Below are 13,525 nucleotides of genomic sequence, written 5' to 3'. Positions count from 1 at the left end.
TACATGCACTAATGAGTTCTGCACACCACACACACACCCAACATTCCATGTGTCTGATAAGTCACTCTGCAGAATATGGTGCTTGCTTAGTTTTCCACCAGTGAGGCTCACCTTCTAGAAGTAGCGGGCAGAGTATAAACACAGATGAAGAAAGAAGAAATGCAATGGGAGAGTGAACTTCAAAATAAAAGACCTCATTCAAATTGTTTTATAGTCTATAGTAGCCTAGAATGATTTTCACTCAAGCAATAGTCCAAGAAGATGTGAGGGAAGACCAGGCACAGTGGCTCATGTCTGTAAACCCAGTACTTTGGGAGGCTGAGGTGGGTGGATCACCTGAGGTCAGGAGTTCAAGACCAGCCCGGCCAACAGGGAGAAACCCCGTCTCTACCAAAAATACAAAAATTAGCTGGACATGGTGGTGTGCACCTGTAATCCCAGCTACTCGGGAGGCTGAGGCGAGAGAATCGCTTGAACCCAGAAGGTGGAGGCTGCGGTGAGCCGAGCTCACACCACTGCACTCCAGCTTGGGCGACGGAGTGAGACTCTGTCTCAAAAAGTACACATATAGGCCAGGCGCAGTGGCTCACGCCTGTAATCCCAGCACTTTGGGAGGCTGAGGCGGGCGAATCAGAAGGTCAGGAGATCGAGACCATACTGGCTAACACAGTGAAAACCCATCTCTACTAAAAATACAAAAAATTAGCTGGCGCATGCGCTACTCAGGGGGCTGAGGCAGGAGAATCACTTGAACCTGGGAGGGAGAGGTTGCAGTGAGCCAAGATCGTACCACCGCACTCCAGCCTGGGTGACAGAGCGAGTCTCAAATTAAAAAACAAAAAACAAAAAACATATTTATGTGAGGGAGGAAAGAAAGATCAGGTCATTGCTAGGAGTGTCTGGAGCTCAGAGGGCTGCTTGGTGGCTATGTTCAGGTCATCTGGCAAGAAAAGAATGACAAAGCAGGAGAGAGGTGTGCTGGGGGCAAAGGCTATGAATAAAGGTGAGGGTAGGAAGGAAGAGGCTGAGACAAGGCTGATAATATAGTTAAAGATAGTGGGTGCAGTGGCTCATGCCTGTAATCCCAACACTTTGGGAGGCCAAGGTAGAAGGATCGCTTGAACCCAGGAGTTTGAAACCAGCCTGGGCAACATAGTGAGACCCATCTCTGAAAACAAACAAACAAAATTAGCAAGATGCAGTAGCATGTACCTTGTAGTCTCTGTTACGCAGGAGGCTGAGGCAGGAGGATCCCTTAAGCCCAGGAGATTGAGAGTGAGCTATGATCACGCCATTGCACTCCCCTGGGCCACAAAGTGAAACTCCATCTCTCTCTCTTTTTTTTTTATGAGACAGAGTTTCACTTTTGTTGCCCAGGCTGGAGTGCAATGGTGCGATCTTGGCTCACCCCAACCTCCGCCTCCTGGGGTGAAACCGCAGCTCTTAAAACAAAAAACAAAAAACAAAAAACAAACAAACAAAAAAAACCCAGACGGTTGATATGAAGAAACAGACAGTTGGGAGAGGATGGTGAGAAATGGAAAGATCATTTTAATAGTAGACAAGAAAGATGACCAGTCAAATACCAGAGAATCCAGAGGCTGAAGGTCAATGAGAAGAAAGCTTTAATTTGTACTCATAATTATTTGGTATTTATTGCTTTGACATGAAATTTCACTGCAAGCATTTCCATTACAAGATTAGAAAGGAGGATTTTCCTAAATTATACACCAATTTTTCCTATAATTTGGCATTTTCTCAAGTAACTTTTACAAAATGTGAAAATTACTATACAATCATTCTAGGAGTCAGTCTATAAAGGAAGCATCCCATTTATTAAGAGCCAAATGAAAAAGTCATAGGCACAAACAAATCTCTGGTGATCCCACAAGTGTGTTTTCTGCAGCATTATACTTTTTTTTTTTTTTTTGAGAAAGAGTCTTGCTCTGTCGTCCAGGCTGGAGTACAATGGGGCGATCTTGGCTCACTGCAACCTCCGCCTCCTGGGTTCAAGCAATTCTCCTGCCTCAGTCTCCTGAGTAGCTGGGACTATAGGTCCATGCCATCAAACCTGGCTAATTTTTGTATTTTTAGTAGAGACGGGGTTTCACCATGTTGGCCAGGCTGGTCTTGAACTCCTATCCTCAAGTGGTCTGCCCACCTCTGCCTCCCAAAATGCTGGGATTACAACCATAACCTACAGCGCCCGGCCCTGCAGTGGTATACTCTCATCCTGATTGTCGCCTCCCCAGCTCCTCCCAATGTCTCCATGCAATGTCTGTTTCCTTCTGGACAACAGCTAAAGATAAGGATTACCTTTACTTTTTCAAAAAAATAGCATAGCTATTGGTTAACTCAGTCATGTAAAAAATGTAAAAAGGCATTTTTTTGAGACAGAGTTTTGCTCTTGTTGCACAGGCTGGAGTGCAATGGCGTGATCTCAGCTCACTGCAACCTCTGCCTCCTGAGTTCAAGCAATTCTCCTGCCTCAGCCTCTGGAGTTGCTGGGATTACAAGCATGCTCCACCACGCCCAGCTAATTTTGTATTTTTAGTAGAGACGACATTTCACCATGTTGGCCAGGCTGGTCTTGAATTCCTGATCTCAACTGATCCACCTGCCTCAGCCTCCCAAAGTGCTGGGATTACAGGCATGAGCCACTGTGGCTGGCCTACTTTGTTTAAATTATATTACATTTAAACACAAAGCTGGTATTAATAATACAGTAAATGATTAGTAGTAACATGAATATACCTTGAAAATACATTTATTTTATCTATCAAAAGGCTGTTATTATTTCTGGGTCTAAAGAGAAATGGAAGATACCCTATCCTCTCCCTTCCATCACACTTCAAGTTTTATTTCTTAGTCACTACCCTCAAATTAATAAAGCTGATGTCAGATGTTCTCAATGTCATCTTCCCTAAGAATAATTCTGGTACTTCTAGGAGTTGCCCTTAGTATTTCAAACCTTTTATTTATTTATTTATTTTTTTGAGATGGGGTCTTGTATGTTACCCAGGCTGGTCTCAAACTCCTGGGCTCAAGGGATCCTCCCACCTCAGCCTCTTGAGTAGTTGAGATTATAGGTGTGCACCACCAGACACAGTTTTGAGAACCATTTAATTTAATACTCCAAAGCAAGGGTAGGCAAACTTTTTCTGAAAGGTCAGCAGTCAATATTTTAGCCTCTGTGGCCCATACAATCTCTTTCACAATTCTTGAACGCTCCTGTTATCGTCAGAAAGCAACCACAGAAAATCTGTACACAAATGCATGCGGCTATGTTCCAAGTAACTTCATGGACACTGAAATGTGAATTTCATATAATTTTCACATGTTGTGAAACATTATTCTTTTGGCATTTCTTCCCCCCAACCACTTAGAAATGTAAAAACCACTCCTAGCTTGAAGGCTATACAAAAACTGGAGGCAGCCTGGATCAATTTGTCGACCTGCTCTAAAGCAAGATTTGATTATGGTACTCTAGAGATAATGGGAAAGAATGAACCAGGCAACTCTTGTGTCAAGCCTCAAGCCTGCTCTTCTAGGCAGTGTGGAGTCTGGCGTAATAAGTCTTTTTCAACCAACAATGGAAGACTATTAAACACAGACAAATATAACCCATCCACCACTGCCACTCTAAGCGGCTACAAAACTGGCAGACACGGCTGTGAGTCACAAGGCCTTAGAATCTAACCCCAGGGACTCAGCTGCTCCCCCAAACTTGTTTAATCTCAAACAGCACTGGAAAATAATGAAAGGTTGACCCTCAATCCAAAATATTATCTTGTACTAGTGCCTAGTACAAGGATGTGCTGGAGGAAGCTTCTCTAGGGTTGTTGTGAACCGATTTTTGCTGTATTGTACGTTAATTCCCGGGTACTCTCAGTTCATGTGAATGTGGAATCCAGGGTTACGTTATATTACAACGACCTTGCAGTCTACCCTCAAGCTATTAGAGCTTATGATTTAAAATTACCCTTACCTGGAGACCAGAAGGTTTCTGAGACCTCCTTATGGAGACTTACAATCATTAATGTCCTTATATACTTCTCTTCCTTGGGTATTTCTTTCAAGATACTTTAATCCAGCAGATGAACAGATAGGAATGTAATTTCTCTCAGCCACCTGCTTTTTCCTTACTCTTGATTGAAAGAGGAAAAGGGAGTCTATAGTTTTTGAAACATGTATACACTTTTTTTTTTTTTTTTTTTTTGAGATGGAGTCTCGCTCTGTCGCCCAGGCTGGAGTGCAGTGGTGTGATCTCGGCTCACTGCAACCTCTGCCTCCTGGGTTCAAGCGATACTCCTGTCTCACTGTCTCAGCTTCCTGAGGAGTTGGGATTACAGGCATGCGCCACCACCTCTGGCTAATTTTTATATTTTTAGCAGAGATGGGGTTTCGCCATGATGGCCAGGCTGGTCTCGAACTCCTGACCTCCGGTGATCCACCCACCTCAGCCTCCCAAAGTGCTGGGATTACAGGTGTGAGCCCTCCATGTCTTTTCTTTTCTTTCTTTTTTTTTTTTTTTTTTTGAGATGGAGTCTCGCTCTGTCGCCCAGGCTGGAGTGCAGTGGCCGGGTCTCAGCTCACTGCAAGCTCCGCCTCCCGGGTTCATGCCATTCTCCTGCCTCAGCCTCCCGAGTAGCTGGGACTACAGGCACCCGCCACCTCGCCCGGCTAGTTTTTTGTATTTTTAGTAGAGACGGGGTTTCACCATGTTAGCCAGGATGGTCTCGATCTCCTGACCTTGTGATCCGCCCGTCTCGGCCTCCCAAAGTGCTGGGATTACAGGCTTGAGCCACCGCGCCCGGCCTCTTTTTTTTTTTTTGAGATGGAGTCTCGCTCCGTCACCCAGGCTGGAGTGCAGTGGCACGATCTCGGCTCACTACAAGTTCCACCTCCAGGGTTCATGCCATTCTCCTGCCCCAGCCTCCCGAGTAGCTGGGACTACAGGTGCCCGCTGCCTCACCTGGCTAATTTTTTGTATTTTTTAGTAGAGACGGGGTTTCACCGTGTTAGCCAGGATGGTCTCGATCTCCTGACCTCATGATCTGCCCACCTCGGCCTCCCAAAGTGCTGGGATTACAGGTGTGAGCCACTGCACCCGGCCCTCTGTGTCTTTTCAAGACTTGATAGCTTATATCTTTTTATCACTGAATAATATTCTACTATATGGGTTTATCTATTAACCTACTGAAGGACATCTTGGTTGCTTCCAGGTTTTGGCAATTAGGAATAAAGCTGCCATAAACATTCCTATGCAGGATTTTGTGTGGAATATCAATTTCCAACTAACTGGGTATATATCTTGAAGTACTTCTGGACTGTATGCTAAAACTATGTTTAGCTTTGTAAGATACTACCAACTGTCTTCCAAAGTGGCTATACCATTTTGCATTTCCACCAGCAATGAAGAGGAGTTCCTGTTGCTCTACATACGTATCGGCATTCGGTATTGTCAGTTTTTTTTATTTTAGTCAGTCTAGTAGGTATTAATATGTAGTACTATATTAATGCTGTTTTAATTTGTAAATCCATAATGACGTATAATACTGAACATTTTTTATATGCTTATCTGCCTTCTTTGATGAGGTGCCTGTTCAGATCTTTTGCCCATTTGTAAAACCAAGTTGTCTGCTTATTCTTGAGTTTTTGAGTTATTTGTATATTTTAAATACAACTACTTTAACATACATGTGTTTTGCAAATATTTTCTCCCAGTCTGTGGTTTGTCTTTTTATTCTCTTAGCAGTTTCTTTTGCAGAGCAGAAGTTTTATTTATTTTTTTGAGATAGAGTCTCACTCTGTTACCCGGACTGGAGTACACTGGCATGATCACGGTTCACTGCAGACTCAACTTCCCGGGCTCAAGTGATCCTTCCAACTCAGTCTCCCGAGTAGCTGGGACTACAGGTCCACATCACCATGCCTGGCTAATTTTTTTTTTTATTTTTTGTAGAGACAGGGTCACAGTATATTGTGCAGGCTGGTCTTGAACTCCTGGACTCAAAGCATCCTCCCACCTCGGCCTCCCAAAGGGCTGAGATTACAGGCATGAGCCACTACACCCAGCTTCCAGAAGTTTTAAATTCATTTAAGTCCAATTTATTTCTTTCATGGATTATGCTTTTTGTGTATCTAAAACCTCATCACCAAACTCAAGGTCACCTAGATGTTCTTCTATGTTATCTTCTAGGAGTTTTATAGTGTTTGGATTTTACATTTAGGTTTAAGATCCATTTTGTCAAGGGCCTCAGGTAGAAGGAAAAAAAATCCATTTTAACATTTTAAGTTAAGGGGTAAGGATGGGTCTAGATTTTTTTTTTTTTTTTTTTTGCATGTCGAGGTCCCATTATTCCAGCACCACTTGCTGAAAAGATTATCCTTCCTCCCTTGAATTGTCATGTTCTTTTGTCAAAGAGAGTGGGCCATATTCATGTAAGCCTATTTTGGGGCTTTCTATTCTGTTCTGTTGATCAATTTGTCTACTCTTTCTCTGAGGCATGCTGTCTTTTTTTTTTTTTTTGAGACGGAGTTTCACACTTGTTGCCCAGGCTGGAGTGCAATGGTACAATCTTGGCTCACCGCAATCTCCGCCTCCTGGGTTCAAGCGATTCTCCTGTCTTAGTCTCCCGAGCAGCTGGGATTACAGGTGCCTGCCACCACACCTGGCTAGTTTTTGTATTTTTAATATAGATGGGGTTTCACCCCATTGGCCAGACTGCTCTTGAACTCCTGACCTCAGGTGATCCGCCTGCCTCAGCCTGCCAACGTGTTGGGATTGCGGGCATGAGCCACTGCGCCCGGCCTATGCTGTCTTGTTTACTTGCTTTACAGTGAATCTTGAAGTCAGGTAGTGCCAGTCCTCTAACTTGTTCCTTTTCAGTACTATACTAGCCATCTAAATCTTTTGTTTTTCCATATAAACATCAGAATCAGTTTGTCAATATCCCCAAAGTAACTTGCTGTGATTTTGATTGGGATTGTATTAAATCTATAAATCAAGTTGGGTATAACTGACATCTTAATAACACTGAGTTTTCCTATCCATGAGCATGGACCATCTCTTTATTTACCTAGATCTTCTTTATTAGTTTTGCAGGTTTCCTCAAACAGGTCCTAAATGTATTTTGTTAGATTTATGCCTAAGCATTTCATTTTGGGGGTGCTAAATAGTATTTTGCTATTAATTTCAAATTTCAATTGTTCACTGCTGATAAAAAGGAAAGCAACTGACTTGTACATATTAATCTTATATCCTGCAGCCTTGGTGTAATCACTTATTAGTTCTAAGTGTTTCCTTGTTGATTTAAAAGATTTTTTTTTAATTTTTGAGATGGAGTTTCACCCTTGTTGCCCTAGCTGGAATGCAACGGCACGATCTTGGCTCACCGCAACCTCCACCTCCTGGGTTCAAGCGATTCTCCCACCTCAGCCTCCCAAGTAGCTAGGATTACAGGCATGTGCCACCACACCCAGCTAATTTTGTATTTTTAGTAGAGATGGGGTTTCTCCGTGTTGGTCAGGCTGGCTCGGACTCCTGACCTCACAAAGTGCTGGGATTACAGGCATGAGCCACTGCACTCGGCCTGATTTAAAAGATTATTTATTTTTATTTTTATTTTTATTTTATTTTTATTTTTTGGTTTTTTTCTGATTTAAGAGAATATTATCTTATCTCACCTTATCTTATCTCAACCTATTCTTATCTTATCTCATCTTATCTTATCTTAGAGAGAGTCTCACTCTTGTTGCCCAGGCTGGATGACCACCATGCCCAGCCTTATTTTAATTTTTTAAATTGAGACAGAGTCTCACTCTGTCACCCAGGCTAGAGTGCAGCGGCGCGATCTCGGCTCACTGCAAGGTCCGCCTCCTGGGTTCACGCCATTCTCCGGCCTCAGCCTCCTGAGTAGCTGGGACAACAGGCGCCCACCACCACGCCCGGCTAATTTTTTGTATTTTTAGTAGAGACAGAGTTTCACTGTGTTAGCCAGGATGATCTCCTGACTTCATGATCCGCCCACCTCGGCCTCCCAAAGTACTGGGATTACAGGCATGAGCCACCCTGCCGGGCCAACAGTTTTTTAAAATGCAAAAATTCCTGTCCTTACGGAGCTTACCTTCCAGTGTGAGAGAAAGGTAATAAATAAAAATATGTCTGATGGCAACAGGTACAAATAATTTGCTGATAGATCAGATGCGGGGAGTGAGAGGAGAGGGAGCCAAGAATGACTGCATTGTTTCTGGAGGAATGAGGAACTGAGAAGACTGTGGGAAGAGTAGGGTTGAGTAGGATGAAAACAGGAATTTGGTTTTAGACACGTTGAGGTTGAGGCCTTACCAGCCCCTGAACTAGAGATGTCAAATAGGCAGCTGGCTTATATAGTCATATGTTGCTTAATGACAGGGACATGTTCTGAGAAATGCATTATTAGGCAATTCTGACATGGTGCCAACATCATACAGTGTACTTACACACACCTAGATGGTCTACTACACACCTAGGCTGTATGGCATAGCCTATTGCCCCAGGCTACAAACCTGTACACCAAGTTACTGTACTGAATGCTGCAGGCAACTGTAAAACAATGGTAAGTATTTATGTACCTAAACACATACAAGGTAATGTGTTATGACAGCTATGTCAGTAGGTAATAGAAAATTTTCAGCTCCCTTTTTTTTTTTTTTTTTTTTTGAGAAAGAGAGTCTTGCTGTGTCATCCAGGCTGGAGTGCAGTGGCAAAATATTGGCTCACTACAAGCTCTGCCTCCCAGGTTCAAGCAATTCTCTGCCTCAGTCTCCCGAGTAACTGGGATTATAGGCGTCCACCACCACGCCCAGCTAATTTTCGTATTTTTAGTCGAGACGTGGTTTCACCATCTTGGCCAGGCTGGTCTTGAACTCCTGACCTCCTGATCCACCCGCCTTGGCCTCCAAAAGTGCTGGGATTACAGGCGTGAGCCACTGAGCCCGGCAGCTCTATTATAATCTTAAGGGACCACTATCATTTATGAGGTCAGTCACTGACCCAAGTGTCATTATGTGGCACATGACTGTATATGAAACTCAAGTTCAGGGGAGAATTCCAGGCTAGAGATGATGGTTTGAGATTCATAAGTATCTAAGTGGTCGTTAAATCCTTCAAATTAGACGAGGTCACCTAAGCAGTAACTCAGAGAAGAAAAACACAAGGACTCTGGGGCTCTCAAACATTTGGAGGTTGGGAGATTTAAAAAAATAGCAATGGAGATTTAGCAGAAGTAGCCAGTGAGGAGGAAAACCAAGATAGAATGGTGTCTTGGAAGCCAAGTAAAGACAATGTTTCAAAGACAGCATTACCAATGTTAAATGGGCTGATAGGTCAAGTGAGATGAGTACTGAAAACTGAACCCTATTTTTAGCAATGTGGAATTATCAGTGAGCCTGAATAGAAGGCTCAAGAGTAACTGGGAGGAGATAAAGCAAAGACAGAGCATAGGAAACTCTTTCAAGAAGTTCTGCTATAAAGGGAGGCTGAGGAATGGGACAGTATTGGAGGGGGATGTATGGTCAGGAGGAGTTTTCTGGGGCTTATTTTTTATTTATTAAGCAAGAAAAGCTACAGGATATGTTTATGTTGATGGGAATGATCCAGAAGAGAGAGACACTTAAGAAACAACAGCAGAGGGTGAAGCTGTTTTGAGATGCAAGATGATTTCTTTTTTTTTCTTTTCTTGAGACAGAGTATCACTCTATCTTCCAGGCTGGAGTAGGGTGGCCCGATCTCGATCTGGGTTCACTGCAACCTCTGCCTCCTGGACTCAAGCGATCCTCCCACCTCAGCCTCCCCAAAGTGCTGGGATTACAGGCATGAGCCACCACACCTGGTCTAGATGATTTCTACTAGTAATAAATACATAGATATGGCTGCTATTATTGCAGTTTATTGCCTTGCATCATAACTGATGTAAACACAAACTTTTGGTTAGAGGTTAGTAAAAGTGACATGCAATTTTTCTCCCATCTAAGTTCATGAGTTCCCCTAGTTTTAGGGTATGATTATGAGAGTATGTGGCTGAGGTAGAGTAGATGACAAGATCATTGGAGGAGGGCAGGTGAAGGAACTGAGAGGCTGGAGTTTTGTGGAAATCATATATGTGGACAGTGAAATCTCCAAGAATTCTGAAACAGTAGTGGTCCTAAAGGAAATGACAGTGAGCTGGGAGCTAAAATCTTGGCCTCCAGCTGAATGAATGTTCCCTGCGTCAAGGTATTCCCAATTATGAGGCAGCTTCTTCTACTTCTGGACAACTGTAATTATAGGAAACTTCTTCCTTATTCTGAATTACATTCTACCACCTAATGTTCCCCATCTTGCTCTTGGCTCAGCCCTCTAGAACTATTCAATCCCTCTGACTTAAGATAATTCTTGAAGCTGCCTGGACAGTTCCCAGTGTTCTCTTTTCTAGGAAGAACACTGTCAGGTCTTTCAACCACTCCTTATACATCATGGTTTCCAGTATTTTCACTATTTTGGTTGCTCTCTTTGTGATACACTTGATTCATTGTCTTCCTAGGGGTGACAGTCAGTGGCATGATCTTCTGACTTCCCTTCTGCTATTCAAATCACTATGGCAATTAATAAACACTTTACTTTGCCAAGACGGGTGTGGGTACAACATTGTTACTGAGGGACAGCAAAACATCTTATACAAGTTACACAAAGACATTTTCCCTTTATAATCTGCAGCCTTCTGCTATCCCTGCTAAATTCACAGTGATTAATGTTATGGTGGTGGAATTACTGACAAGAAAGAATGTTACAGTGTCCATATTTCTAATACATGGCAGAAAATACTATGAATTAGTGCATCAGAAGGAGTACTTACAAGAATATCAGTATTTTCAAAATAATTCCTCCAGTATGGTCTGATTTTCCTCTGTCCACCAATGTCCCATACATTCAGTTTAAAACCTTGTGATTGTACACTTTTGATGTTGAAACCCTGAAACAGAAGCAAAAACATCAAGTTTTATTAAACTTTGGGATCATAATTCTGACAAAGTTACATTTAATAACTATGTTTTTTTTATTAATTCTAAAGTACTCTGCCATATGTGATACTGGTAATGCTGAAAATGGTTTGTTGTGACAGAGAATAAAGAAACATATTTATACATGCTTATCTCATCCAGGTTGTGGAGTCAGTGTTAATAATGTCAGGCTAACACAATGTTTTTCTACAATGAACATATATATATATAATTGCTGAGGATAACTCCAAAGGAGAATAGCTCTAATTAATCAACACACATCACATGCCCATGAAGCTTCAGGACAGTAAAATTTAACAGGACATTTCATGTAACTAACAACAACAACAAAAAAGCTGAATCTGAAGACTCAGCAGAAAAGAACACAAGCTAAATTTAAAGAGGCAAAAGCTACAAATCTAGAGGATTAGATTCTTCAAGAGCAGCTCAAAATAAATTTCCTATAGGGATTAATCAGGAAAAAGAGCAGAACTGAGGATGCTATGGGGGAGGCTGGGTTTATAACTCGAATATATCAGCCCAGTAGGGAGGTGGAGCCCTCAGTTACAGACACTGATGGAAACAAACAAGTGGTCACTTAAAATTGTGCTTTCAGGCCAGGCGCGGTGGCTCATGCCTGTAATCCCAGCACTCTGGGAGGCCAAGGCGGGTGGATCAGGAGGTCAGGAGTTCAAGACCAGCCTCACCAATATGGTGAAACCCCGTCTCTACTAAAATACAAAAATTAGCCAGGCACGTGCCTGGAGTCCCAGCTACTCAGGAGGCTGAGGCAGGAGAATCAGTTGAACCCAGGAGGCAGAGGTTGCAGTGAGCTGAGATCATGCCACTGCACTCTGGCCTGGGTGACAGAACGAGACTCCATCTCAAAAAAAAAAAGTGCTTTCATAGGCAACTCTGATGAACTTGAACTTGAAAAGGAAGTCTTCATTTTTTTTTTTGAGACAAAGTCTTGTTCTGTTGCCCAGGCTGGAGTGCAGTGGCGTGGCCTTGGCTCACTGCAACCTCCGCCTCCCAAGTTCAAGTGATTCTCCTGCCTCAGCCTCCTGAGTAGCTGGAATTACAGGCGCCTGCCACCATGTCCGGCTAATTTAATGTATTTTTAGTAGAGACAGGATTTCACCATATTGGTCAGGCTGGTCTCAAACTCCTGACCTCGTGATCCGCCCACCTTGGCCTTCCAAAGCACTGGGATTACAGGCATGTGCCACTGCGCCTGGCTGGAAGTCTTTTTTTTTTTTTTTTTCAGACTTTTGCTCTTGTTGCCCAGGCTGGAGTGCAATGGTGTGATCTCAGCTCACTGCAACCTCTGCCTCCCGGATTCAAGCGATTATCCTGCCTCAGCCTCCTGAGTAGCTGGGATTACAGGCATGCACCACCATGCCTGGCTAACTTTGTATTTTTAGTAGAGACAGGGTTTCTCCATGTTGGTCAGGCTGGTCTTGAACTCCCGACCTCAGGTGATCTGCCTGCCTCAGCCTCCCAAAGTGCTGGGATTACCGGTGTGAGCCACTGCACCTGGCTGGAAGCCTTCATTTTTAAGACAGTTACTTGAGGTGAAACTTTGAGGAAGGTGAGCAAATCAGGGACAGGCAGAATTGCCAGCTGGGGGTCAGTGTGGAAGGAAACAAATTAACAAGCCCTTTGGGGTTCCCAGAGAATGTATGTCATGAACAAGAATTTTTTTTTTAAAGTCTTCTTGCAAAAATTACATAGGGAAACCAGGATTTGAAAAACCCAATCAGGGCCGGGCTCGGTGGCTCACACCTGTAATCTCAGCACTTTGGGAGGCCAAGGCGGGCGGATCACGAGGTCAGGAGATCGAGAACATCCTGGCTAACTTGGTGAAACCCCATCTCTACTAAAAATACAAAAAATTAGCCGGGCGTGGTGGTGGGCACGCCTGTGGTCCCAGCTACTTGGGAGGCCGAGGCAGCAGAATGGTGTGAACCTGGGAGGCAGAGCTTGCAGTGAGTCCACTGCAAGATTGTGTCACTGCACTCCAGCCTAGGCGACAGAGTGAGACTCTGTCTCAAAAAAAAAAAAAAAAAGAAAAGAAAAACCCAATCAACAGCTTGCTACCACAGAAGAGACATTTCAGCCATAGATACGTTTGGGGATGCCTCCACAAACATTTGTTTCATGTGGTAGCCTGTCAACACTGCTGCCTGGCACAGAAGGAGAAGGCACAGTGCAATAGGACAGGAACACTGCCACCCAATTTCCACTGAGGATACACAGTCGCTGGAGGATAACTGGGGATCCTGCTGACTCTCGCTTCTCTAATACGCCAATGACTGAATACATTAGAAGTTCAAGAATTCTAAAGGGAAATAGTGTAAGCTTATTGAAAAAAGTTTCATTGTGACTCACTGGCAAAACTACTTTGGTATATTTTAAAATTTCATACTCAACAATGATATTAAATGTCAAACTCAGTAATACTGAATCCTTTCTGGAATAAAGCAGAAAATAAATAACAGTA

At 43.2% G+C, this 13,525-nt stretch overlaps 1 protein-coding gene across 1 annotated transcript in view; it reads right to left on the bottom strand.

Moving 5' to 3' along the window:
- Window positions 1-13,525, bottom strand: part of LOC105478341 (ARF like GTPase 3) — a 47,831-nt gene that overhangs the window by 20,507 nt on the left and 13,799 nt on the right. Inside the window, exon 3 of the mRNA XM_071069204.1 lies at window positions 10,878-10,994. Coding sequence (XP_070925305.1) covers window positions 10,878-10,994 — 117 coding nt within the window. The remainder of the gene's footprint in view (window positions 1-10,877; window positions 10,995-13,525) is intronic.

The sequence above is a fragment of the Macaca nemestrina genome, chromosome 9, assembly GCF_043159975.1.
Source record: "Macaca nemestrina isolate mMacNem1 chromosome 9, mMacNem.hap1, whole genome shotgun sequence".
Lineage (NCBI taxonomy): Eukaryota > Metazoa > Chordata > Mammalia > Primates > Cercopithecidae > Macaca > Macaca nemestrina.
The sequence above is the reverse complement of the archived record's forward strand: the minus strand, read 5'-3'. Positions and strand labels throughout refer to the sequence as shown.